We start from the raw sequence: 27,703 nt of genomic DNA, 5'->3' as shown, positions 1-27,703 counted from the left end.
GCCGGGAAGAGCCGAGGTAACTCTGGAGGAGCTGCAGAGATCAATGGCTCATATGCGAGAATCTGCTGAACCCTGTCAAGGTGTGTTCACACCAAACATGATCAAGGTGGAAAATTTTGCCTTGATCACCTGTCGTTAGCCGCTTGACATTTCACCTCTCTCTTTCACACAAACAATCCACGCTGAAAATGCAGCCATTTTTCCCCTCATCAAATAGGAGGCATGTCTAGGCAGTAAAAGGCTTGAGTCTAGGTTAGAGGTTCATTAAATACGGTTCATCATTGTCCCAACAGGACAATAACCCTAAACAGACAAAGAAAACTGCAACGAAATGATTAAGCTCAAGTGTTAGCATGGCCCAGTTAAAGGCCAAATATATATAATAAGATAAGATAAGATAAGATAAGATAAGATAGTCTTTATTGATCTCACAATGGAGAAATTCACTCGTCACATCGGCTCATACAAGAAGGTGCAGAGTAGGGAAGGTGCATTCAGTTATATACAGTGAATCTTCATATATACAATGGATCAATACCAAAAAATACAAAAAAGGAAATAGGAATGGGCATATGATGTCTCATTTACATTCTTAGTGGTCTATATATATATATATATATATATATATATATATATATATATATATATATATATATATATATACACACACACACACATATATATATATATATATATATATATATATATATAAACATATCTATATACTTAAATATATACATATATCTATGCGCCTACATACATACGTACCTACGCGTATATATGTGCATATACATTGTATACATTTGTACATACATACATACATGTGTACTGACTTATGTTCAGGTGTTGATAGCAGCAGAAGTCACTACATCAGGATTATTGCACGGGTTGTAGTACAGTGTATTAATTAGGTTATTGCACATTAGTTATTGCACATTACTTATTACAGTTATGGTCAAAAACATGAAAAAAGTTTGACAGTGTGTGCAGTTGGATTACTTCGTCGCATAAACCTAATGATGTAAAATCGTAGGACGTTTCAAACATGATGTTTCATAATATGTAAAACAAGAAAAAAAAATACAAAAACTGGAAGAAAGAGAAAAAAAAACCAGCACGTTTCTGCAAATCTGCTCAGAGTGAGACCTCTTCGCGCACTTCTCCTCTCTCCGTGGAGGCACGCGGGCTTGTCTGGCTGCTCCGCCTGGTGATTGTTGGTGTCCTCCAGCCGGGGGAGGAAAAGTTGCTCTCTCTCTCACCGCCGCTCTTCGCTTTCTTTCTTTCGCTTCGTCGCGGAACCATGGCGGACAACCAGGAGGAGAAGCTCTACACGGCGGAGTACGCCAAAAGCGGCCGCGCTTCCTGCAAAAAATGCAAAGAAAGCATCGCCAAAGACTCGCTGAGGATGGCCATCATGGTGCAGGTGAGCTGGCGACGTCTCGATTCCTCCGAAGAAAGCCGCCCCCCCCCTGCTCGGACGGCCTGGCTGTTTTAATGTGGCTGGTTGTGCACGCATGGAGTCATTGTGGAGCTGTTGCACAGCTAGAAAGGGTCTGATTGGGGAAAGTGGGTTTCTAGTTGCGCTGGACGAGGCCCTGCTTAGCATGTGAAAGGCTTACACTGGGGTGCTGCTCACAAAGAGCCGCTTAGCTTCTCTGCATTATTGCCTTTAAATGTGTATTTAGGGAAGCTGGTTATGAATCAGATATGCACCGATTCAACCAGTTCAGATTGTATATTAGCTGCAGCTGCAGCTTCTTTCCTCCATGGATGAAGAGTTGAGGCTAAAAGCTGCATGTGAGGCTCCCAGCCTCCTGATTCATGGCCCGTGGAGCAGCTCCAGCTTTTTCAGGTCAGGATTTTTTTTATTTATTTTTTTTAGTCCAGATCCAATTAACCCTCCTGTTATGTTACGGGTCAAATTGACCCGTTTTAAAGTTTGAAGATCTAGGAAAAATAGTTAAAAGTATTTTTTCAGCATGAAACTTCTTCTGCTTGCCTTAAATAGTGTAATCAACATATAATATGAAAATGATTCATCTCACATATTTGCAACCACCCCCTGCATGTTTATATCACATAGATACTGTTCGGGTCAATTTGACCCAGCAGTCAAACTGGAGGTAAAAGGGTGTCAGAAATGCAACTGTGAGACATGTTTCACCCCAATCTCACTCACACACACACACACACACACACACACACACACACACACACACACACACACACACACACACACACACAGGATGAAAGGCTGGTGGCATTCAGAGGTCGCTGCCCATTTAGGCAATACATGCCTTCCAAACCAGCTAAATATGGGATAAAAATCTGGGCAGCATGTGATGCAAACACCAGCTATGCATTGAACATGCAGGTTTACACTGGAAAGCTGGTTGGAGGAGCCCCAGAGAAGAATCAGGGCACAAGGGTCATGCTCGACATGGCACAGGGTCTCAGGGGACAGAACATAACCTGTGACAAACTACAACTTGTGCCAGGAGCTTCTAAAGAGAAAGCTCACAATGGTCGAAACTGTCCGAAAGAACAGGGCTGAACTCCATGCTGAGCTGCTGGTAATCAAGGACAGGGCCCCTCAATCTTCCATGTTTGCCTTCACAGACACCACAGCCCTAGTGTCTTACTGCCCCAAAAAGTCAAAAAATGTTGAGCTCATGAGCACTCTGCACAAAAATGCTGAAATCATCACAAGAGAGGACCAGAAACCAAGCATGATCCTTGATTACAATGCCACCAAAGGGGGGTAGACAACTTAGACAAAGTAACAGGGTCCTACAGCACCAAACGGATGACTGCGCGCTGGCCATTGGTCATCTTTTATAACATGATCGATGTATCAGCCTACTATGCATTTATCATCGGGACGGAGATATTTCCTGATTGGAATGTGTCAAAGCTGTACAAGAGGCGCATCTTTCTCGAGGAGCCGGGGAAGGAGCTTGTGACACCGCACATCCAACGTAGGCAGCACCTGCCAAGGACCCCAGCCGCTGCAGCCACAGTGAGGGAGATCCAGGAGAGGACTGCATCAAGTACACCAATGCGTGAGGTAAGTAAGTAATTTTGTGTGTGTGTGTGTTTGTGCATGTGTGTGTATAAGTGTATGAGAGTGAGCTATGTGTGTCTTGGGATCAGCAAAAAGACACCATAGTAAAGTAATCATGGTCCTCTTGTTTATAGGTTGCTGCTGAGGGGAAAAGAAAGAGGAAGAGGAGCCAGGTCTGCAGGCCATCTGACGATGTCAAGACAAGCATGACCTGCGCGAAATGTGCAAAATTCATTAGCACGAAGCACAGTGTTATGACATGTCACTCGTGTGTTGTGTAGATGTACAGACAAACAGACAGACACACACACACATACACCTTGTTCATATTGCAATTGCTTGTTTGTTGTATTGTATTGCGATTTTGTTCATTTCTGGTTCACAAACAGTGCATGCATGTAAAACAAAATTTAAATGTTAAGTTTCAATGTTGTGTAAAACTATTGTGTTTTATATGTTGGTCTTTCAAAAGAAATAAAGTGGTGAAACATTAAAAAAAGTTTGAACATGCTGTTTTTTTTTAAAAAAACGAGTGAATTATCATAACTGGATCATTACCTGTTAAAGGGTAAGGAACACCATTGCACTAAATATTGATAGAATAGTTAGTAATGGAGTTAGTAATGAAATATTAACAATGCTTGTAAGGATTTTTTTTGGTTTCAGACATCTTTTGGATAATTAAACATGCACCGGGTCAAATTGACCCGCGAACAGCATTGCTGTTCCTAACAAATGAACATAACAGGAGGGTTAAGTGAGTCGTTGCTTTCAGCCAGAGTCGGTTTGATCACCTGATTGATGCTGATAATGTTAAATGAGGAGCACTGGTCATCAAAAATGAACTCATCTTTATTCTAGCAGCAGTTCAGGCAACTTTAAATTAATTCCTCCTCACCGATTGGCTCTGCAGCTCCAGCTTCTGGTTAGAAAATTACACGTTTGAGTTATTGTTACTACTTTTATTTCTTACGATTCTTATCAGTAAATTTATTTATTTTTGTTCTTTTAGGTTAATTTGTTTACACAAGTTATTGTGTAATCTAAGGTTTTCAGTTCTTGCTCGAAGAAGTACGAATAACATTTTTAATTTCCTCTGTAATTACGTTTTACAGTAATTGCTGGTCCTCACTTTTGATTAAATTGAATTTGATTGAAGTCTGTATTTAATTAATGTCATCTTCCTTCGTCAGCTTAAATGAAAAGGGCTAATAATCTTAAAATTTAACTCTTGTGAATAATGTGAAACTAAAATGTTTGTTTAAAAAAAAGCACTTTTTTTAACTGTTAAAAAATAGGTTTATTTATTGGTGCAATTTTGTCCAAATGTTTACTTTAAAAAAAAAAGTTGGGTTAAAATGTTTCAATTCTCAACATTATGAATTAATCAAATAGTAAGTGAAACAAAATTTGGCAGGTTTAAAGCATAAGCTTTTCGGACGCACTGATTTAAAACGTGTGCCGGCACCAATATTTTATATGTCGGATATTGATATCGGGCCACATTTCGTTAACCTGACTGACCAGATGGGTTTTATTCAGCAGAGCTCCTCACATCCGTCTGGGATCGCTCCATAGGAGATGTGTTTCAGAAGGAGGGACCTCATCAAAAATCCTCGCATATGATTGGATAAACCACATGTCAGTCATCTTTACTGACGTGCTACTTCAACCGCTTCGTTCTCTGGTGTTCTTTTAAAGGGTTAATACTCGTTAAATTGGACAACACTGCTCAAAATAGCAGCTTCAGTTAGGGCCGGACGATTAAAAAAAAAAAAAAAGCATATCAATAAAATAGAAATCATATTGACCCATAGCCATAATTATCAACAAATTCTACACATATATTTTAAGTACAGCCCTGGACATTTTATGCAGCTGCTTTGCGACTTATTATTAGATAAAGAACACACACACAATGAATTAAAACTCAGCCCTTTATTCAAGCAACTTTTTACCAAAACTGCAAGTTTAAAAAAAAAAAAAAAAAAACGCGCTTCAACTGTTTAAAGGGGGCGGAGCTTGGTGACGGAGCGTTCCTGGGTCTGCATTTGTGATTGGTTGGGAGGATGTAGAGACGAGTATTAACTTACAGGATAGGCTAGAATGGAAAAAGGAAAACTGTCCTTCTATTGAGGTTTTTGTTGACCTGTTTTTTCTATTATCAATATACGTCTGTCGATCAATATATATTATTGAAATATCATCCAGCCCTAGCTTCGATGATACCGCAGATCTCTCTAATGAAAACCGGGGACGTCTGTGATTCTGCTAAGCGGAATACTCCATCATGATGCACTGAAATCGGGGACATGTCATCCAAAACGGGGAATCGGGGACGTCTGGTCACCCTCGCCTCCTCGCTGGGAGCCGTGATTGTTGTCTGGATCCAAACAGTCGCTTCTCTGATACGTCACGTCTACAAAAATCCCGCCCAGCGATCCTGATTGGCTCATCCGTTTTATGTGGTATTGAAATCCCTCCCTATGGCAGCGAGTCCAGATGGACGTGTGGAGCTCAGCAGAACTACATGCATCTGGCGAGAATCAGGTTATCGTGTCATATCAGTGCATCCCAACATTTTTATCCAAACTTTCCCCATTTAAGCTGCAATATGCAACAGTTAAGTTAAGCTATCTGTAAAAAGATTATATTTTTGTATTCATTTCAAACTATATAAAAAAATTATAATTATAATTTATTACAATTATAATTTCCGACTGATTCCTTATTAGGAAAGCAAAAGATTGATTTAAAAAGATAATTCAAAGGACACAATGTTTACTACAGTCAGCAAATCAAAAGGTAGTCAATGCCTTCCCATGTTAAGTTTCACTATTAAAGCTCCAATAGGAAACTGTTGGAAGAAAGATCTTCTAGTTATTATAGTTTTATTTAGTGCAGAGGCGCTGTAAATAATTCACAGCGTCTCTTTGTTTCTTTCAATTAAAAATACAAAATATTTAACAATAAATGACTGAGTGTGACGTAGTCGGCGCGCCTCTCATAGTTGTGTTTTCCAGATAAAAAGCCGGATGGGGATTTGGATTTGAGTGGTTATGCAAATAAAACACCAAAAATCCTTCGGTATGTTTGACACTTTTGAAGCCCTTTTAAACAAAAACGCAGATGAATATAAACCTATACGGCTAGACGCGTCTCTGTTGAACCGTTTAGGTGTTTAATAAAACGGGCGGCTTTTTAAATCTCCTAGGAGAAAACCCAATCCGTCCGTTTGATTGCTTTTACACCTCGTATATCCCTGGCCGGTTATGTCTCGCCACTGAATCGTCAGCATAATGATGCTAGGGCTGGGTGATTAATCGATTTAATCGATTAATTCGAATTTACAATTCTTTAAGATTTCATTTTTGGAAAATCTGGATTTTATTTTGCCAATACACTCATTGGGTTTCCATGAAGAGAACAGCATGTGATGCTGAATATATGTTTAGGCAAATGTATCGTCAAAATATTGTTAAGTAGAAACTTTGTTTTACCATAATATGAGGTACTTCATTTACTTATTTACTTTTTTTTAAACTTAGTTTGAAGTTCACAAGTGCAGTGAAGCCTGTTCTTAGCTCAATGTGTAATACCACTAGCAGCAAATGTTTTGTTATATTTTCATTGTTTATAATGGCACTGCTGCCATCTTGTTTTACGAGCATGTTTCACAGCTTGTTTTTAGTTGCATTTTGAATTCAGGTCAACTCCCTGACGAAATGCTTGACATAAAAAGCAAGGTTTTAAAATAATTTCTTTAATTTCTTTTTATGAAACGAAAAGGAGGAAAAAAATCGATTAATCGGATTTGGTATGATAAAGTCGGAGATTTATTTTTTAATCCATATCGCCCAGCCCTAAATGATGCTCAACACCGCTGCCTCTGACGTTTGCTGTCGCTTCGCTCTGTTGTGCCTGTCTGTCCCCCAGTCGCCCATGTTCGATGGCAAGGTCCCCCACTGGCACCATTTCTCCTGCTTCTGGCTGCGAGCGGCGGCTCAGTCCCCGGCCGACATCGCCGGCTTTTCCGACCTCCGCTGGGAGGACCAAGAAAAGGTGAAAAAGGCCATCGAGAGCGGCGGAGCCGTCGGGATAGGTCAGTGCTCAGTTTGAGTCTCTGTAGACTCATGTTAGGCTGTTTGGTCTGTGAAGGTCTTGTTAAATTAACATTTTTTATTTTTATTTAATGAGCACAGATTAGAGCCATGTGGAAAACCAAACATCCTCTGCTGGCTTGTTTGTCCTGATAATTAATGTTTTTTTTCTACATATACTGAGTTAATTGGTTTGGAAAATTTTCTTTTTTTTTGCAGGGAAGGGCAATCAGAAGAGTGCAGCTAAAGGAGAGAAGACGCTGAACGACTTTGCCGTGGAGTACGCCAAGTCCAACCGCAGCACGTGCAAAGGCTGCGAGCAGAAAATAGAAAAGGTTTGCCCACGCCGCATTTAGTCGCTCCGCGGGGAGTTTTTTTTTTTGTTTTTTTTCTTTGTCACACGAGTGAAAAAAACCCTCTGGTTGCTCTCGTTCAGGACCAGATCCGCGTGTCCAAGAAGACCGTGGACCCGGAGAAGCCTCAGCTGGGCCTGATCGACCGCTGGTACCACACGGCGTGCTTCGTGGGCCGCCGGGAGGAGCTGGTCTTCAGGCCGGAGTACAGCGCCGCCCAGCTGAAGGGGTTCGCCGCGCTGCGTGCCGAAGACCAGGAGGAGCTGAAGAAGAGGCTGCCCGCCGTCAAAGCCGAGGGGTGAGAGAAACCAAACGGTCCCCACGCAGTCTGGAGGAGCTGGAGTTAAAGTATTTAAATCATTTATGGGAAAATGTCAGTATGTACAGAATTTTACTCCCTGTCCTGTTTTCAACATTGTACATTTCTAAAGTGCTGAAGTTTCCGTTCAGCTCTCATCCCTCAGTCCCTCCATCCATTAGGGCTGAACAATTAATCGCATTTTCAATATAATCGCGATTTAAAAAAAACACAATTTTCAAATGGCAGAGTCTGCAATTTTTGGCTATGTAACAATCAGGGAATTAGACGCGTCCATTAGGTGTTGATAAAATGTTTGAAGTGGATTTGCCTCCACATGGAAGGGAAGACAGTTGCAGCAGTAAAATAATCAAATTTTATTACTTGTTTTAGAGTTTATATAATCATACATAGAATTAAGTACTGGTCAATCAGTTTAATACATATACTTGCTTGTTGGTTGCACTTTGTTCTTTATGTTCAACAAGGATTGATGTCCAAATCAACTAAAAGCTTTTCTCTTGAATAATATTCTGATTAATAGAAACATTAAAAGTTCTAGTTTTAAATAGTCCTTGTTTACAAACATCTTTATTTAGAGGCCATTTTTGTTGCTTGTGGTTAATGCAGAGAAAAGTCAAAATTGCAATTTTGGTTGAAATATATTGTAGGCAGAACGCAATAATTTCTGCACCGAGTTTAGATGCTGTGGGTCTTTTAGCAACTAATCCACATGTGTATATTTTGAAACACATGATAAATTAAACTGGAAAAAAATTGCATTAAATTGCAATATTAAGAAAAAAAATCGCAATTAGATTATTTTCCAAAATCATTCAGCCCTACCATCCATCCAGATTTTTTTTTTTTTAATTATTAAACCTTTATTTAACCAGGAAACAGACCCATTGAAAACAAGACCTCTTTTCCCAGGGTGACCTGGCAGCCAGCAACACACGTCATAGCGGACAAAACACATAGAAGACGAATTGAGAACATAAAGTACGAGTAAAATCGACTATTAAAATGCAGGAATTGTAATTTCTGGAGCAACTTTAGAATTCAACGCAGCAATAAATTAAGATTTAAAGACGCAGCAGGCTTTGAGGGTCCCCGTTGTCGGGTTCTCAGGATGAGGCGGAAGAACCTCGGCGAAACGAGTTCTCACCGTCCCAGCTCAGATTGGAGGCACTTCCAAGCAGATGGAGCAGAGAAACAGAATGATTTCTTTAATTTTTAAATCTAAACACGTGCAAAATGTCCTGAGGCATAACAGCTTTCAGTTCTTAAGAGAAAAGAACATAAATAAGTTAGAACCAGGCCAATAGGAACCCTGTAAACCAGGATCATCAGCCTTCTCCTGAAATACCTAATAATTATATTTTATAGTTTGTCATTTTTCATTTGGAAAGCAGGATTATACGCAGGTCCGATATTCTCGCGGCTCACTAGCTCGCCCCGGCGCCCGCTTCCTCTCCGTCGGTCGCGTTGGTCCCCTCTCCGTCCCGCAGCGTCCTGCAGCAGAGGAAAATGGCCTTGAACGTGTCTCTGAAAGGCGTCATGGTGTACGCGTAGAGGAACGGGTTGACGGCGGAGTTGGCGTGCGACAGGATGATGGCGGCGAGCAGCAGCTCCAGCGGCACGGGGCACCGCGGACACAGCAGCAGGAAGCAGTTGATGACGTGGAGCGGGACCCAGCAGACCGTGAAGAGGAACAGGACCAGGAAGAGGGACGTGGCCGTCTTCACCTCCCGCCGCATGCTGGCCGCCGCCCCCCCGCCCGCCCGGCCGCGCCGCTCCGCCCCGGTGCGCCGCGCCTGCCGCTTGACGGCGGCGAAGATCTGCGCGTAGATGAGGAACATGACCACCAGGGGCGCCAGCACGCAGGCGAAGAAGTTGAAGTAGACCATGTAGGTCATGTCCACCACCAGGACGAAGAAGCAGTAGGCGGCGGGCGCCGTCTTGCGCCAGCCCATGAGAGGCACCAGCCCGATGAGGAAGGCCAGCAGCCAGGTGGCGAGGATCACCAGGACGGCGTTGCGGGGCGTCATGAGCGCCCGGTAGCGGAAGGGCATGAAGATGGCGACGTAGCGCTCCACGGCCACGGCCAGCAGGCTGAAGATGGAGCTCTGCGTGAACATTATCAGGACGCTGAGCATGAGGACGCACAGGTAGAGGTTGTGGCGCGGCAGGCCGGCGTCCGTCAGGATGGCGCAGGGGATGGCGATGGCGCCCACGCAGACGTCGGCCACCGCCAGCGACACCAGGAAGTAGTTGGTGACCGTGCGCAGTTTGCGGTTGAGCGCCACGGCGGCGCAGACCAGCAGGTTCCCCAGAGTGGACAGGAGGGCGATGATGAGCTCGGCCGTCACGTACGGCACGTTGGGGGAAAGCGACGCGTCGGCGGCGGGAGCTGGTGGAGATGAGGAGAAGGTTGTGGAGTTCAGGGGGTCCGGGGTTGAGCTGGTGCTCCGTTGGAGGTCTGGGAGGTACGGCGAAGCAGGCGGGTTCTCCATGGTTCTCCTAAGAAGGGAGAGGATTGATCGACCTGGTTTAGCGGGTTAAGTCTCACTCAGACAGAAACAGTGCCTAAAGGTGTCGCCTCAGACCAACTAGGGCTGAACAATTAATCACATTTTCAATATAATCGTGATTTAAAATAACGCAATTTCCAAATCGCAGAGGTCTGCAATTTTTGGCTATGTAACAATTAGGGAATTAGAGACGTCCATTAGGTGTTGGTAAAATGTTTGAAGTGGGTTTGCCTCCACATGGAAGGGAAGACAGTTGCAGCAGTGAGATAATCTATTTTTATTACTTCTTTTAGAGTTTATATAATCATACATAGCATTAAGTACAGGTCAATCAGTTTAATACAGAGACTTGCTTGTTGGTTGGACTTTATGTTCAACAAGGATTGATGTCCAATTCAATTAAAAGCTGTTCTCTTGAATAATATTCTGATTATTAGAAACATTAAAAGTTCTAGTTTTAAATAGTCCTTGTTTACAAACATCTTTATTTAGAGGCCATTTTTGTTGCTTGTGGTTAACGCAGAGAAAAGTCAAAATTGCAATTTTGATTGAAATATATTGTAGGCAGAACGCAATAATTTCTGCTCTGAGTTTAGATGCTGTGGGTCTTTTAGCAACTAATCCACATGTATATATTTTGAAACACATGATAAATTAAACTGGAAAAAAAATTGCGTTAAATCACAATATTAAGAAAAAAAAATCGCAATTAGATTATTTTACAAAATCGTTCAGCCCTAAGACCAACACAACGTAGCACATCATAGTGAAGCAGACAGAAGGGATGCATGGTGTTCAACAAGTATGTCTTCATTCTCTGAGTCGATACTTTGTCCCTGCAATTACCGCAGCCGGTCCTTTACCGTCTGTCTCTACAAGCTTTTCACGTTTATCTCTCACATTTTGATCCCTGGTCTTTGCATAACAGCTGAAGTTCAATCTGCCAGGGACGGAGAGCATCTGTGAACATCAGTTTTTAAGTCCTGCAAAGCAAATCCCAATTTAATTTAGCGCCAAGTCATTCTAACACATGAAACTGCTCCGATCAAACCATTTAATTGTAGATCAGGCTGCATGTCTAGGGTTGTTTTTCTGCTTAAAGTTGAGTCTTTTGCAGCTTCTAACAGGTTTTATTTCAGGATGACTCTGTTTTCTTTTTTTTTACCTCCATCCAGCTTCCTGGTCTTTGCTGGAGAAAAGCATCCCCACAATAATGTAATCATCATTTAACTAGAAAACCTTCTATTGTATGTTTGCCCTACCTGCCTAGTAGCTAGCGGCCAGAAGTAAAAAATTTTTAGCTTCTCCTTAGCCGTCCTGGCACAAGTCGATAAAAGCCACATTTGTGACGTGCACGTCTACAATTGTCCTGTTAACAGATTCTCACACATTAGCTGTGAATCTCTGCAGCTCCTCCAAGGTTAGCATCAGTCCCTTAGCCGCTTCTCCTTGGTTGGCTGCAGTTGTCATAATCTTTGTTTTTTTAGATGAAGGCTCGAACTGCTCTCTATCCCGGCTTTAAACTTTCACACAACTTTCTCACTGACCTGCCTGCCGGGGTCCTTCGTCTTCACGCCGCTGCGTGTTCCTCGATGTTCTCCAGCAAACCTCGGAGCCCTGCATGGAACGGCTACGTTCAAACGGAGCAATAATGATTTATGCCTTCTGAGGTTCATCCATGGCTGGTTTGGGATGTAACAGTAAAAGGAGTTCAAAACAAATGCATGACACACTTTTCCAGATATAATTTGTTAAAAAAACAAAAAAACAATTTCTTTTTAACTCTTTTTGTTCCAAAAAAAGGTTTAAAAAGAAAACAAAAAACAATTGGACTTATACACAAGAAAAAGTGACCTAAAGGCTGGTTCACACGGCAGTATTTTTAGCTTGAATTTCACCCGATTATCGGCGTGTCTCTTAAAATAATCTTAAAATATATTCCTGCCGTGTGTTAAGAGATTGGATCCACTCGGTGGAACGTCGGGACCACTGCAACATCAAATTGGGGATATTCAACACGTTGGATTGTAGAAAAAAAAACTGTCCTCCATTTCACAGTGCAGCAAGTGTAGAGCCCCCCTGGTCGTGATGTCTCCGCTTCTTTAATGCCTTTTCTTTTTATGTTTTTTCTCTTGTTAAAATTAGTCCACAACTATCACCTTTATTCTCCCCCATCGTCCATGCTTATTTACTCTGAACTCACGTTTGATCTTAAGAGGATTTACAAAATTTCCCGTCTGACATCTGAACGATCCCGAGTGAAATCTGACCGGACACCACACACTGTACGGACAAACATGCTTTATTTAAGATTTTCTATCGTTACATGTGATGTCTGTCAGGCTTTGAAAATGAGCCGACTATTTTAAAATCCTGCCATGTGAACCAGCCTTAAAAGTAAGTAACATTTTCTTGGAATTAAGTGTATTTTTCCTTAATTTAAGCAGATAAATAAGACTATTTACCAATGGAATAAGATTTTTGCACTTAAAATAGGACATTTCATCTCCATCTTGTTTAAAGAGCAGGATATCTAATTATCTTATTTTAGGGGTAATAATACTCATTCCATTAGAAAATAGTCTTATTTACCTGCTCATATCAAGGAAAATACATTCATTTAAAAAAAATAAAATAAATACTTACTTTTAATTCCCTTTTTGCCGCTTCCCATCCAGGAAGCTTTCTCGATTCAAAATGTCTGGAGTAGCATGGAGTTCCAAGTTTTATAGATCTGCCGGCGAGGCCTCGTTAGAGCTTAGACTCGCCTGTAGATTATCCTGGAACTGATCACCCCTCACAATGGAGAGCATAGAAAATCACCAAGATCGCTTCATTGTTAGGCAATACATTGTGTTGGTCTATCGCAAAAAAAAAAATCACAGTAAATTACAGAAAAGATTGTGGTAATAATGTGACAAAATATGCAAAACTTAAAAATACCTCTGCAAAGCAGCGTAAACCTAAGTTATTTAAAACTAAGGAACAAGCATGCCAACAGTTACCATCAGAAAATGCAAAATAAAGAAAATTACCAATGAAGCAGTGTGTCTGAATCTGCAAGGCAAAAACATAATTCATTAAAGTTCTTTATGGTGCAATTTCGAATGTTATCAAAAGTTGGATTATAAAGATAAAATGCTGTTAAAGACATGAAGATGACAATAACATGCAATAGAAGTAAACATGGAAAAACGGTTTAAGGAAATATAAAGGAGAAGTTAAAGTTAATTTTAAAAAGCTGTCCCCAGCTCTTCATGAACGCTCTTCCACTGGTAAATAAAGACGGCTCACCTCGAACTCAACGCTTTAACCCGAGGCACCAACAGAACTTTTAACACCGGACCTGAAAGGTTTGGAGGAGGTTAAACGAATCGGACCAATTCAAGCAAATGTGAAACATTTTATGAAAGCACAGGGAAAACCAATCTAAAATGAACCAATAAGGAGACTTTAAAAATGCATTAATCTGACCTTTTTTTTTTTCTTTTCTAGTTGTCTTGTAAAATTCTTATAAAAAATATTCTAATCGTACCATGTGTTACACTGCAAAAACAGATCTAAAAATTAGTAAAATGTTCTTAAAGTTAGTGTATTTGTACTTGATTTGAGCAGATAAATAAGATTATTTGCCAATGGAATGAGTATTTTGACCCCTAATATAAGATAATTAGACTTCCTGCACTTTAAATAAGATGATTGAGATGAATTGTTCCTATTTTAAGTGCAAAAATCTTATTCCATTGGCAAATTACCTTTACTTACCTGCTCAAATCAAGGACAAATGCATTAATTTTAAGAATATTTCACTTATTTTAAGTTCCGTTTTCGCAGTGTACAGCGGCGTGGTTACTCACCGCTTCATGCTGTCTCTAATCTGCTGTGAAACGCATCATTTAGGCTTGTAGGAGCCTCCTTTGTCGTCCGGGCAGCAGCCATCTTTGATTTGAGTAAATCTGCAGGATCCTGGTTTAAATACTTTCTGATCGGGGAGGTTTTCTCTTGTTTTTTTGTTTTTTTTCCTCTAAAGTGGAAATAAATCAGAGGGAGGATGCTCCTGACAGACGGTCATTAACTCCTTAATGGTCTCGCTGGGATGGCGATATTTTTGTTTTTTTCCCTGTCCGGACATCATCAGTGGCGCCAGGGATGGCGCAGACACGCACCAGCTTGCATGTCCATCCGACGGGGCCCTAATGAGTGGGTTTTAATGAATAAAGGTGTCAGATCCAGGCTTGTTTGGTTCTCACCTTTTTGTTGTTGTGCTCTGTCCCACCGCGCCTCATTTAGGAAGTTGATGATGATGTTTTCTGACCTTTCCCTTCGTCCTCTCCGAGCTGAAGTTCTCGACTGAAGTTGAGTTTGCTCCCGCAGGAAGCGTAACTCCGACGAGGTGGATGGGCCGTCGAAGAAACAGAAGAAAGAGGAGGAGGAGGAGAAGAAGAAGCTGGAGGAGCAGCTGAAGGTACGTCTGTTTTAGGCGTGGGCCTTTGGCCTCCATGCTGCGGTTTGGCTAATGTGCGCTGTACCTGCTTGTGGAAACAGAGTCAGAGCCAGCTGATTTGGGGGATCAAGGACAAGCTGAGGAAGCATTGTTCAGTCAACGACATGAAGGAGCTGCTGATTGCAAACGCCCAGGATGTTCCCTCTGGAGAGTCCAACGTAAGAGACTTTAAAAAGAGATCTTTTTCTGTGGATGAAAGCACAAACTATTCTTTCTTTTATTTTTTCCTATTTGTTTTACTTTATTGGAGATGCCAGCCCTGTTCGATATGTGCAAGAATCCCTAAAATAAAGTTCATCTTTCAGAGGAAGAACATAATCCAATCTAATTTTAAATAAACTGATATTAAGGGCGACTGTGTCCTCGGTGGGGCTGAAGAGGACTTAAATTTGTTTTTGATTAACTGATTAAATGCACACTGACTCAAAACTCAAACAGGGGCAATGTCGCTGAATAAACTTATGGCCTTTAATTTTTATTTTTTGCCACTTTTGTTTTTAATTTAATAGCATTATGTATTATTTAGGCAAACAAAATAAATATATTGCAATGCTCAGAATCACAGTCTCTGCTTTAAAGAGTTTGTATTTAGCGTAAAATAATCCTGTCCAGATTTGACGGGTTGAAGTGTTTATAGTAGGGGTGTCAAACATATGGCCCGCCGAACAATTTAGTCCGGCCCGGTGGCTAAATGCATTATCATTATTAAAAAAAAAAAAATGTCAGTGTCCTGTCTGGCAATGTGGCAATAATAATTGTTGTCTTAATGCCAAACAGAACTCATCAGATTTGACTTTCACAAGTGGAGCAGTACGGCTTTTGCCATAGTGCTCCGCTTCATTTATGAATGTGAATAGTTTTATTATGATTCATGCGGGGAATATCTCTAATGATATGGACACTACAATGGGAAAGTAGGAGAGGAAAGGAAGAACAAGAAGAAAAAAGAAAAGGTGAAAGAAAGAGGTGATAAAAGGAAGAGAATGATAAAACAATTATTGAAAAAAACATGTACTTCGTTTAATTGAAAATATGCAGTTCCTATACTGTCCACGAGGGGCGCTGTGTTTTAATCAGCAGATGGTAGCACTGAGCTTCAGATGTGGAAAATTGATTTTAAATCATTTCTTAATTTTTATCTGTTTGATGTATTTTGTCATGCAGGTCCAGATCCTAAAAAAAAAAAAAACACAAGAATCAGACTGCTGTCATGACCATTCAGACTGTGGACACTTGATATCCAAAGTAGTATATGAAAGTGGGACAATCAGATTTTTTTTTTTTTTTTTGTGGTGAAAAGATCAGAACATTGCTGTGAAATAGACTGATGTGAGTCGCATATGGGCAAAAAAAATAATAATTTAGGGTGGGATTTGCCTGCTGTGACTGTAGCCGTACTCCTGGCGGGTGTGGCATGAAACGATAGAAGAAGTTGTTGGAAAGCACCGTCTTTTAAGCACGGTGGGGGCACTGTGATGCCGTGGGACTGTTTCTCTTCTAAATATCCCGAGAACCTTGTTATTGTGAGTTCAACTCATAAACATGAGGACATAAAAGGTCAAAATTTGTGAATATTTGCACCAAAAAAATTTAATTTGCACCTTTTTAAATATCTTGTTTTGTATTCAATCGAATAAATGTGAAAGATAAATTGCAAATATTTAGGTTTTACATAATGTTCCAACTTCATTGGAGTAGGGGTTGTGTTTTAGGGCTTCTTGCACATCTTTAACCTTGCTAACATGAATCTGTCCTGTAATATGAAGGCAGGATAAATGTAAAGCATGTCTGTTAAAAACTCTTTAGAAATACATTTTTTCTCTAAATGTCAGAGGGTTGGAGTTGTCTAGACTCTGAAGAGGTTGTTCTTTCTACTCAGGTGCTGGACAGCCTGGCGGACGGCATGGCCTTCGGTGCTCTGGAGGCGTGTAAGGAGTGCCAGGGCCAGCTGGTGTTTAAAGGAGACTCGTATTACTGTAAGGGCGACATTTCCGCCTGGACAAAGTGCGTGTTCAAAACCAAAACGCCTTCACGCAAAGACTGGGTCATCCCTAAGGTGGGTCGCTATGTTTCAGCGGCATTCATTCGCTTTCCGCTGAGAGGTGTCATTATTAATTCTGCGGTTCTGTCCTGAAAACTCAGTACGTCTGCTCTCCGCGTCAATCCTCCATCCATCCTCCCATTCCAGCGCTCGCTTCGCCTCCATCAGATACTAAACGACACACTTCGGTGCTTCGTTCCCATTTACGTCTGACAATGTCTCGTGTCATTCCAGGAGTTCAACGAAGTCCCTTTTCTAAAGAAGTTCAAATTCAAGCGGCAGGACAGGGTTTACCCCAAGGAGGCTCCAGCTCAGTCTCTGAAACCGGTGAAGGGCGAAACCCCGGCGAGCGCGTCCAGTGCTCCCACCGAGCGACTCCCAGAAGCAGCTCCTTCAGGTCTGTTTCAGGACACCAGAAAAGTTCCCATACCCCTTCGATCTCTAAATATTTTGGATGTTTAATTGACGTTTCCTATTATAGGCCAATGAAAAGTAACATGAATCTGTGAAGGGGGAGGAAAGTGATACATGGTGTTCATTTTTGAAAAAGAAAAAACAGAAAGGGGTGGCGGGCATTTATATATAGCCTCTTTTACTCTGATACTTCTAGATTTCATCGAGTACAACCAAATTCCCTCAGAAGGGCCTTGGTTAGCTCTGATCATGTCATATTACATCATATAAAAGGGGTAAGGGTACAGTACATACAGGACTGTCTCAGAAAATTAGAATATTGTGATAAAGTTCCTTATTTTCTGTAATGCAATTAAAAAACATGAAATGTCATACATTCTGGATTCATTACAAATCAACTGAAATATCGCAAGCCTTTTATTGTTTTAATATCGCTGATTATGGCGTACAGCTGAAGAAAACTCAAAAATCCTATCTCAAAATATTAGAATATTTCCTCAGACCAAGTAAAAAAATAAATTATAACAGCAAAACAAAATCAAACATTTGAAAATGTCCATTAATGCACTCAGTACTTGGTTGGGAATCCTTTTGCACAGATTACTGCATCAATGCGGCGTGGCATGGAGGCAATCAGCCTGTGGCATTGCTGAGGTGTTATGGATGCTCAGGATGCTTCAATAGCGGCCTTTAGCTCATTTGCATTGTTGGGCTCTGGTGTCTTTCAGCTTCTTCTTCACAATACCCCACAAATTCTCTATGGGGTTCAGGTCAGGGGAATTGGCAGGCCAATCAAGGACAGTAATGCCATGGTCAGTACACCAGTTACTGTGAGAATCTTATGTCAGTCTCTTAACCACTACCATACTTGTGATTTAGTTTACTGAACCAAGCTGAGTGTTTTTTAAGGCTCAGGAAACCCTGCAGTGTTTCGAGTTAATTAGACAATTCAAGTGATTAGTTGAATAGCCTACTAGTATACTTTTTCACGATATTCTAATATTTTGAGATAGGATATTTGAGTTTTCTTAAGCTGTAAGCCATAATCAGCGATATTAAAACAATAAAAGGCTTGCGATATTTCAGTTGATTTGTAATGAATCCAGAATGTATGACATTTCATGTTTTTAATTGCATTACAGAAAATAAGGAACTTTATCACAATATTCTAATTTTCTGAGACAGTCCTGTATACCGTCATCCAGCTAGACTGACAGGCCAGGTAAGGAGAATATTATTCAGAGAAGCAGCTGAGAGACCCATGGGAGCTCTGGGGGAGCTGCAGAGAAGCACAACTCATGTGGAGACACCTGTTACCACAGCAGCCAGTAGATGTGCACTTCACAACGTTGACGTTTATGGGAGAGATTCGAGTAAGGAAGCTATTGATGAAAGAACGTCATAGGAAGTCCGATTTTTAAAGTTTGCTGAGAGCCCTGTACACGACTCAGAAAACGTGGAAGAAGGTGCTGGAAAAAGACGAGAACAACTTTGAACTTTGGCACTAGGACCGGGCAATATATCTAAATTTTATTTATTAAAAAGATATAAAATGAGATTATATGGTCTATCAAGATGGTCTATGATGTGTTGCAATTGTACTTTTTGTGTATTCCAGTGGGTTATTTTTCCGTCGTTTCTCATATTTGACTACAGCCTTTTATAAAATTGGCATCTCTGAATCAAAGCTTTGTCCCAAACGTCTGACAGGTCCATTTCTTAATTACTTTAGGAAAAGAAATATGTATAGAGATAAATGCTGACTCATGCTATAGAGGCTTTAATTAGCTTTAGCAGGGACAGGGAAGCTGGTCAGAGTTGATGTGAAGATGGGTGGAGCTCCCTGAGACTGGGTTGGACGTTCACGTTCCAGCAGGAAAACGACCCTAAACATTAAATTAGTAATTTAGATAAAGGCAGCGTGCGTTTGAATGGCCTGGTCAACACCAAGTATCCTTTTCTTCCCGTTCCTCAGTTACTTGTGCAAGGCGCAGTGATGAAGCTGGGATTTCATGTTTCTTTCATTTAAATCTATTTTTCTCTTCAAATTGTTTAGGGTTTAAAGAGGTGGGTAATGGCAAATGTCGTTTTGAATATAGGGCTGGGCAATATGGCTTACTTTACCAAGCCATATCGCTTTACTTTACCAAATCCGATTAATCGATTTCTTTTTTCCTCCATTTCTTTTCATAAAAAGAAATGGAGGAAAGAAATTTATTTAAAAACTTTCTTTTAAGAGCAGGCTTCACATCACTTGTGTAACTAAGGTTAAAAAAATAAGTAAATGAGTAAATTAAAATGCCTCGCATTACGGTAAAAAAAAGTTTATTTTAATTTGGAAAAATAAAATCCCCATTTTCCAAAAATGTATTCTTAAAAAAATGTAAACTTGAATTAATCGATGAAATCGATTTATCGCCCAGCCCTAATTGAATATGTTCTTCGTCTCTCATTGAACAGACAAACCTCTAACTGGCATGAAGCTGCTGGCTGTCGGCAAGTTATCCAAAAACAAAGACGATCTGAAGGCAGCTGTGGAGGAGCTGGGCGGTAAAATCACCGGCACTGCCAACAAGGCCTCTCTCTGCGTCAGCTCTAAGAGTGAGGAACGATTTACCTTGGCCCCCCGTGACACTTTAGAAAGTCCATTTACGATGCCTTTATTGTTGTTGTTTTAATCACGCTTTCTTGCCATCTTTTCAGAGGAGGTGGAGAAGATGAGTAAGAAGATGGAGGAAGTAAGAGACGCAGGCGTGCGCGTGGTCTCTGAGGATTTCCTCGCGGACATCAAGTCTTCTGGGAAGGCTCTTCAGGAGCTGGTGTCTCTGCACGCCATCTCCCCCTGGGGTGCAGAGGTTAAAGTGGAAGCCCCGCCTCCAACCGTGGCCTCCAAGTCCGGCGCTCCGGCTGCTAAGAGCAGCGGCAGGGTTAAGGAGGAGGAAGGTATACGATGCTTGTTGCTGGAGGTCTTTGCTATGAAAGTCCTACCGGAGGGTTATTTAGCCTTTGGGGGTGTCCTTGTTGTGTGAAATAGTCTATGTAGGTAACACATCTTCACTTTATACACATTTAAACCTTTAAATGCAAGTTTTGGCAAAGATTATTGTTTAAAGTTGTTGTTTCTGTCCGATCAGCTGAGTCTGGATGTTAGAGACTCATCTTTTTAGCTTAACTTTTAATTCCAGCTGAGCAGGAGTTTTAACCTGCTTTTATTAGTTTTTGCTGTTTTTTAAAGTGTAGATGATGTAATTTATTGTATTTTTTTTTTATCCTTTTTTTTCTAACGACCGTTGCAGCACTTTGGTCCCTTTGGGTGTGTGAAGCGCTCTCTAAATAAAGCCTGATTGATTAATTGATTTATGGAAGTGTAATAAACTGGCTATAACATTGATACAGATTAATTTTTAAATTACAGCATCCAGAAATCGCTTCACTAGACACAAAGCTCTTTTATAGACAGAAATGGTAATGTCAGTATTAAATCACTAATACATTTTTATGAATCTTCCAGTTATTGTGATTGAAAACTTTGTTTTTGAGGTGAGGGACAGGGATCCAGGTTGGTAAATAGTCAGTGGATCAGTGCAGTAATAAAATCAAAATAATTCCAGGGGGGAGCAAAGCCAAGAAGATGAAGCTCACAGTGAAAGGTGGAGCTGCCGTGGATCCAGACTCGGGTAGGCTTACATTCTCCGGACTTTAATTATAGTTTTTGTCTAATCTTTTATATTGCCCTGAGCTTTTGTGAATGTTTTTGCAGGTCTGGAAAACAGTGCCCATGTCCTGGAGCAGAGTGGGAAGATGTACAGTGCCACTCTGGGTCTGGTGGACATAGTCAGAGGAACAAACTCCTACTATAAGCTGCAGCTGCTGGAGGATGATGTACATAAAAGGTAGTATTCCCTTTGCTATAGTGCAGTAATCTCCCAGCTTGGTACTTATGGTGCTTTGTAAGCTATTACTTCCCTCTAAGACTGTCTTAACCCGTGTGTCTTCTGTTGTCTGTTCGTAGATACTGGGTTTTCAGGTCTTGGGGCAGAGTGGGAACCACCATCGGAGGCAACAAGTTGGACAAATTCCACGATAAGAACTCTGCAATGGATAATTTCCTCTCTGTTTATAAAGAAAAGACTGGAAACGAGTGGGGTGCTTCCGACTTCACTAAATATCCCAATAAGTTCTACCCTCTGGAGATTGACTATGGACAGGTACCAACGCAGGTCCACAGACTTTACACAGCCACTTAAAGCGCAGCTTGAGACCCAGAACTTGTTTGGGCTTACTTTCTTTTCAGGATGAGGAGGCGGTGAAACGGCTGACGGCCTCAGCTGGCACCAAGTCCAAGCTGGACAGACCCATTCAGGACCTGATCAAGATGATCTTTGATGTGGAGAGCATGAAGAAGGCCATGGTGGAGTTTGAGGTAAGCTCTCTTCAAATATTAGACATATTTGATTCTTTTTTTTTCTTTTTACCAAATTTCATCTTCTTTTTGTACTAAGATATAAAATCCATTACTGAGACTATTTTGTAAAGTCATGTTATGTTTTTTATTGTATTGTAAATTATAGATGCTGTTGCCTTGGTTTTAAAACTAATGAACTCTTTTCAGATTGACCTCCAGAAGATGCCTCTTGGCAAGCTGAGTAAGAGACAAATCCAGAGTGCCTACGCTCTTCTGACTCAAGTACAGCAGGTTGGTTATAGGCCGTAAATATCAGGGGGGTATTTAGCATTTCTTTCTCAGTCTGGATTCAGCAGCCTGTCGGTGGGGGGGCGCTCGGCCACCAGCATCAAAATTGCAGGAAAAAAAGCAAAGACTGCGTTAACATAAATTACAAAGTAATTAATTATCATATACTGTATGTTCTCTTTATAAAATGTCTGACTTTAATTTTTTTTCATTCAGCATTTCCATTTCGTTTTGGCTTTATGATTTTTATTTTTTTTTATTTTTTTTTTGTAGATCTAACACATACTTATCTGGTGAGGGACATTAAGTACAATAAACTCAACTTTTTTTGCAGAAAAGCTATAAAAGCTGGGCATAAGGGTGCTACTTTAATGTTACTCTGGTATTTTTTTGTTTTCATTTCAACTTTAGTTCTGCAATATTGTCTTAAAAGCGTCTTTGTGCTGCCCCCTTAGGGCTCAGTGGTGGCTATTGCAGTTGAAGTTTTCTATTGGCTCTAACTTTATATTTGTTTACTGATCCTGCAGTCCTGCTTAGATAGATTTATTATTATTATTATTATTAATATTATTATTAATGTTATTGTTGTTTTTACAGGCGGTGTCGGATGGCGTACCTGAGGCCCAGATACTGGATCTCTCCAATCGCTTCTACACCCTTATTCCTCACGACTTCGGCATGAAGAAACCTCCTCTACTCAGCAACCTGGATTACATTCAGGTTAACCCTCGCATGTTTTGTCCCACGCTCCACAGTCGTCTCCCCTTTCCATACGATCGGCAAATGCATTTTTTCCCCGTACGTTCCCACCCAGGCCAAAGTTGAGATGCTGGACAACCTGCTGGATATCGAAGTGGCCTACAGCTTGCTGAGAGGAGGAGCTCAGGACAACGAGCACGACCCGATCGACATCAACTACGAGAAACTCAAAACCAAGATTGAGGTAAGAGGAGGAACGTGTTCTTATTGAGATTATTCCTGTCGTCTGAGCACGGCACGTTAACGCGTGTTGGTTTTCCAACAGGTTGTTGACAAGACCACGCAGGAGGCGGAAATCATCATGCAATACGTTAAGAACACCCACGCCGCTACGCACAACACCTACACTCTGGAAGTGCAAGATGTACGTCATCGTTCTGCGTCGGCTTACTAAATCTACGACAATAACTTTGTTTCTTTAATTTCTTTCACAAATGATAAACTCAGGCTGACCATGTCCTCTCCTCTTTAAGATCTTCAAAGTTGCACGAGAAGGAGAGCACCAGCGCTACCGTCCATTCGAGGAGCTCCACAATCGCCAGCTACTGTGGCACGGCTCTCGCGCCACCAACTACGCTGGTATTCTGTCTCAGGGTCTTCGCATCGCTCCTCCAGAGGCCCCTGTGGTGAGTCTCCTGTGTGCGGACACGGTGTTCTGCAAGCTGCCGAGAAAGCAGAACAACTCTGTTTTGTATTTGAATTACTGACGAACCCCCTCTCCATGCTTCATGCTTTTTTTTTTTTCCTTTTTTATAGACCGGCTACATGTTCGGCAAAGGTGTGTACTTTGCTGACATGGTGTCCAAGAGTGCAAACTACTGCCATACCTCTCAGTCAGACCCCGTGGGCCTCATCCTGCTGGCAGAGGTCGCTCTAGGCAACATGTGAGCGCTATCTGAGATTTATTCTAATAATTCTAATAATAATAGCTGTTGTCAATGTTTAAATCAACACGTTTATGTCGCGAACGCAGGCATGAGCTGAAGAAAGCCTCTCACGTTACAAAACTACCAAAGGGAAAGCACAGCGTCAAAGGTAAGAAGCTTTTATCTGTTGCTTCGACAAATGGCAGGTTGATCCTGTGGTGTCTACTTATTAGCTCCTCTGGTGAAGAAGAGAGTAAAAGCCTCAAAGGGAATTTATTGTATGGACTTTGGGACCCGAAATAACTATTTTATTGCCTTGGTGTCCAAGAGTGAGCATTGTAGATTTAAGCTGTGCGTAGTGGCAAGACCAAAAAGGTTCCTCGTCCAGCGTTTCTTACCACACATGCAGCTGGCTCTGAACGGTTTAGTCAGTCCTGACTGTAGATGACGACAAGCTTAGTTTACTGACTCTACTAGAATAACACAACTGGGAACCAAAAGGTAGTTTTTTTTTTTTTATTATTAAATGAGTGTGAGAATGTGAGTTTGGCTACGTTCACACTGCAGGTCTTAATGCCTAATTCCGATTTTTTTGTGAAATCAGATTTTTTTTGCGTGGTCGTTCACATTTCCAAATATATGCGACTTGTATGTGATCTCCTGTGTGAACTGAATGCGTTCAACTTAAGTGTCCCGCCTGCGCAGCTGAGGACGCGATGACGTCACACGTAGCAAGCGTCCTCAGTGTTTGCAGAAGTAAACATGGATTATGATGCTTGCGCGCATTTTGCGGTCATTTATTTATTTTCTAACCGTAGCTTTCCCTCCATTGAATGCTCTTCTCATTGTTGTCCTCCATGGGTGTCGTCTTTCTTCCCGCTTCTGCATAGCAGGACGCAGAATAGTGACGTTTGTCGAGTATCAATGACGTACAGGTCGGATAAATGCGACCCGGCCGTACAGACACAGGACGCATTTGAAAAGATCAGATACGTATCGGATTCAGGACCACATATCCAAGTGGCCTGGGTCGCATTTGAAAAAAATCCGATCTGTGTCGTTGAGACTGTCATAAAAAGATCAGATACAGGTCGCATATGGGCAAAAATAATCGGAATTGGGTCACTTCAGGCTGCAGTGTGAACGTAACCTCAGTGCTGCTCCTGTGGAGGGCGGGTTTATTTTTAGGCCTTTTTAACGTCTTTACTTTGGGGTGTTAATCATTGCAGGGTGCTACAGATAATATGCTGATTAAAAAAATAATAATTTGAAAACACATCAGATCTCAGTTGGAACGATTCATGCTGGATATCCACGCTGATATGAAATGGGTAATTTGTCATGAACAAAAGGATGCTGCCTCATATAATGACAAAGCATCCCTCCCCATAGAGCCTAATCTGAAATCAGAGAAAAAGTGAGACTGAATAACAGATGAGGCAGGCTGGTCCGATTTGCTGAAATGTCATTGCTGTGATACAGAATTGTACTCAGTCATTTGTACGGTGGCCCCTATGTGCTTGTATTCATGCCTGACAAGGCTGCACGCTCCTTATGAGATGGCAGATGGCGTCAACAGGGCACAAGTGCTGAACCTGCCAATTCTGGTGTTCTCTGGCAAAGGCTAGTTAAGCTCCACGGTGCTGAGCAGAGAGGACAGGACCTACTGGAGGACGTCAGACCCTCAGTTCACCCTCATGACGTCTGTTTCTATTGGTTTGATCAGAGACATTCACGCCAGTGGCCCACAGATTAACAACCCACTCTATTACTGAACTGAGCGGTTTAATAATCCAGAAGTTTAACTGTCTTGATATTAAACTTAATTAAAAAGTTTTCCTGACCGGTGTTCAATATTTACAGTATGTTTTATTGGTTTTATTGGAGATGATTTTATTTTTTCTGGTTTCTGTGTTCTTTCTGCGAACGATATTCACGATGAACCTTTCTATGTTCCCAGGTCTGGGTAGAACCGCTCCCGATCCAAATGCTTCTGTCACTTTGGACGGAGTGCAAGTGCCTCTGGGAAAAGGAGTCAATACTAACATTGATGACACAAGTCTACTGTACAACGAGTATCCTTTATTTATCACCTTACTCATAAATGTAATGTTACTTTTATTAAATAATGCTGGGGTTTTTTTTCTTGTTTGTCCAGTTTTTTTTTTTTTTTTGGATGGTCACTCTGTTTTGTTTCTGGACAAAGGGCAACAATGTGGTCATTATTAAATCTTTGTCGATGAATTCATCAGCACATTTTAGATTAGGCAAATCATTAAATTGGTCTTTAACACTATCCACTTTTACAGTTTTCCAGGTCTGGATAATTTCAGAAAAAGAAAACGATTGATGGAAAAATATTTGTATTTACAGACTTCATTCAGTGTTCCATTATCAAGATTAGAAATATATCAGGTATGATAAAATGCATCCACCAGTCCCTCCATCCCCACATTCATAAGTCTGACTCCTGCAGCCTAACCAGCCGTCCATCAGTCTTTCAACCCAGTAATCGTCCATCCATCCAACCATCCTACCACTAATTCATATATCTGTCCCGTCCGTTGCTTAAAGGCTGAGGTGCTTCTATATTGACTGACCTGAGAAAACCCCTTAAATTCTTGGTGATATTTTTTATTATGCTTGATAATCGGCTCAAATATTGAGAGCTCTGGAAATGTCATCCTGGAAAATATGCTAAATCTTGATAATCCCAAAAGACACTAAAAACAGCAGGCGAATCCCTTACTCACTGGGTTATTCTAATATTTTTTTAACCATATCTGAATTCAAGCTATGAAATTTCAAGTCTCTCGTCTTTAATAATTTCACTGCAAAAAGGGAACTAAAAGTAAGTAAAATGTTCTTTAAAATTAGTGTATTTTTCCTTGATTTCAGCAGCTAAATAAGACCATTTGCCAATGGAATGAGAATTTCTACCCCTAAAATAAGATAATTATAGACATCCTGCACTTGGAATAAGGTGATGGAGATGAATCGTTCTTATTTTAAGTGCGAAAATCTTATTCCATTGGTAAATAATCTGATTTACCAGCTCAAATCAATGAAAAATACACTAATTTCAAGAGGATTTTACCTACTTTGAGTTCCCTTTTTGCAGTGTTCTTTTTACTGCATCGGACTATATTTCCCCCCTTATTTGCCTTAACCACTGCTCCTCCAGGTACATTGTATACGACGTGGCTCAGGTGAACTTGAAGTATCTCCTGAAGATCAAGTTCAACTACCAATCGTCTCTGTGGTGAGAAGGGCTGCGGCCGAACCCTTCAAGAAAAACAAAAGACCACTGATGAATCTAAATGCCTTGGCTTAATTCTCTGGACTAAACGGCACATAAAGGAGGGATGCTGTGCTATGCCGTAACAGTGTCCACGTGAAATACTCTCACTTCTTTTCCCCACATCAGGTTCTGTAGCAGGCAGCTTCTGTTAGAGTACCAGTAGGTAGAAGCCGCTTCGACGTTCTTATAGCACCGGACATCAACGGTTAGTTCATGCGTAGTGGACACAACGGTGCAGAAAAAGTCTAGAGAAACCATGTCTTGAATCTAGAAAAGTAATGTAACGTTTGATAACGCTCTGCTTAATAAGACACAGCAACTTCACGTTTGAAAGGTATTTTGAGCTGTGACTAAGCTACCGTCACACATGCATACCTGTGTTCAAGGTTTTTTTGTTTTTTTTTCCCCCTCTGAGCTAGACTCTGATTGGCGTTTTGTAGACTGTTGGTTTTAAAGTTGGACATGTATATATTTGCTTTGTTCACTCTGTCTCAAGATGTCTTCCCCCTTTTCTTGCTTACCTCCATGGCAATAAAACGATGTACATCCTAAAACATTTGTCGTTTTAGTTTTTTGTCATTGTCTTGGAAAGACTTTCTATTCTTCTGCATGGTTTAGTAGGTCACAGGTAAGAGTTGGTTGACAGTACAACAAAGGCACAAATGCACACATCCCCGAATAGAAATTAACCAATTTGACTGGATTAAGAAATCTGTGACATGATTAAACTTCTAAATTAAATAATCGTCACTCAGCATAAAACTGAACATACCTTA

At 41.0% G+C, this 27,703-nt stretch overlaps 2 protein-coding genes and 1 long non-coding RNA gene across 3 annotated transcripts; 2 read left to right on the top strand and 1 right to left on the bottom strand.

Moving 5' to 3' along the window:
* Window positions 1-1,169: 1,169 nt before the first annotated feature.
* Window positions 1,170-27,481, top strand: parp1 (poly (ADP-ribose) polymerase 1). The gene is made up of 23 exons (XM_012867331.3): window positions 1,170-1,423; window positions 7,001-7,166; window positions 7,384-7,499; window positions 7,601-7,815; window positions 14,724-14,814; window positions 14,895-15,011; window positions 16,733-16,909; window positions 17,129-17,291; window positions 19,769-19,909; window positions 20,012-20,251; window positions 20,920-20,985; window positions 21,069-21,201; window positions 21,321-21,516; window positions 21,603-21,731; window positions 21,921-22,004; window positions 22,599-22,721; window positions 22,816-22,944; window positions 23,026-23,124; window positions 23,234-23,386; window positions 23,517-23,644; window positions 23,734-23,795; window positions 25,587-25,701; window positions 26,811-27,481. The coding sequence occupies exons 1-23, from the start codon at window positions 1,301-1,303 to the stop codon at window positions 26,890-26,892; spliced, it is 3,048 nt and encodes a 1,015-aa protein (XP_012722785.2). The 5' UTR covers window positions 1,170-1,300; the 3' UTR covers window positions 26,893-27,481.
* Window positions 1,893-3,570, top strand: LOC118566167. Its single transcript, XR_004932856.1, has 2 exons — window positions 1,893-3,067; window positions 3,199-3,570. It is a non-coding gene; the product is annotated as an uncharacterized LOC118566167 (long non-coding RNA).
* Window positions 8,661-12,114, bottom strand: LOC105929452 (adenosine receptor A1-like). The gene is made up of 2 exons (XM_036147420.1): window positions 11,897-12,114; window positions 8,661-10,338 (listed from the first exon to the last, which is right to left on the bottom strand). Exon 2 carries the CDS (start codon window positions 10,329-10,331, stop codon window positions 9,264-9,266), a length of 1,068 nt encoding a protein of 355 aa, XP_036003313.1. The 5' UTR covers window positions 10,332-10,338; window positions 11,897-12,114; the 3' UTR covers window positions 8,661-9,263.
* Window positions 27,482-27,703: the final 222 nt, after the last annotated feature.

This window comes from Fundulus heteroclitus, chromosome 15 (genome assembly GCF_011125445.2).
Source record: "Fundulus heteroclitus isolate FHET01 chromosome 15, MU-UCD_Fhet_4.1, whole genome shotgun sequence".
NCBI lineage: Eukaryota > Metazoa > Chordata > Actinopteri > Cyprinodontiformes > Fundulidae > Fundulus > Fundulus heteroclitus.
The sequence above is the reverse complement of the archived record's forward strand: the minus strand, read 5'-3'. Positions and strand labels throughout refer to the sequence as shown.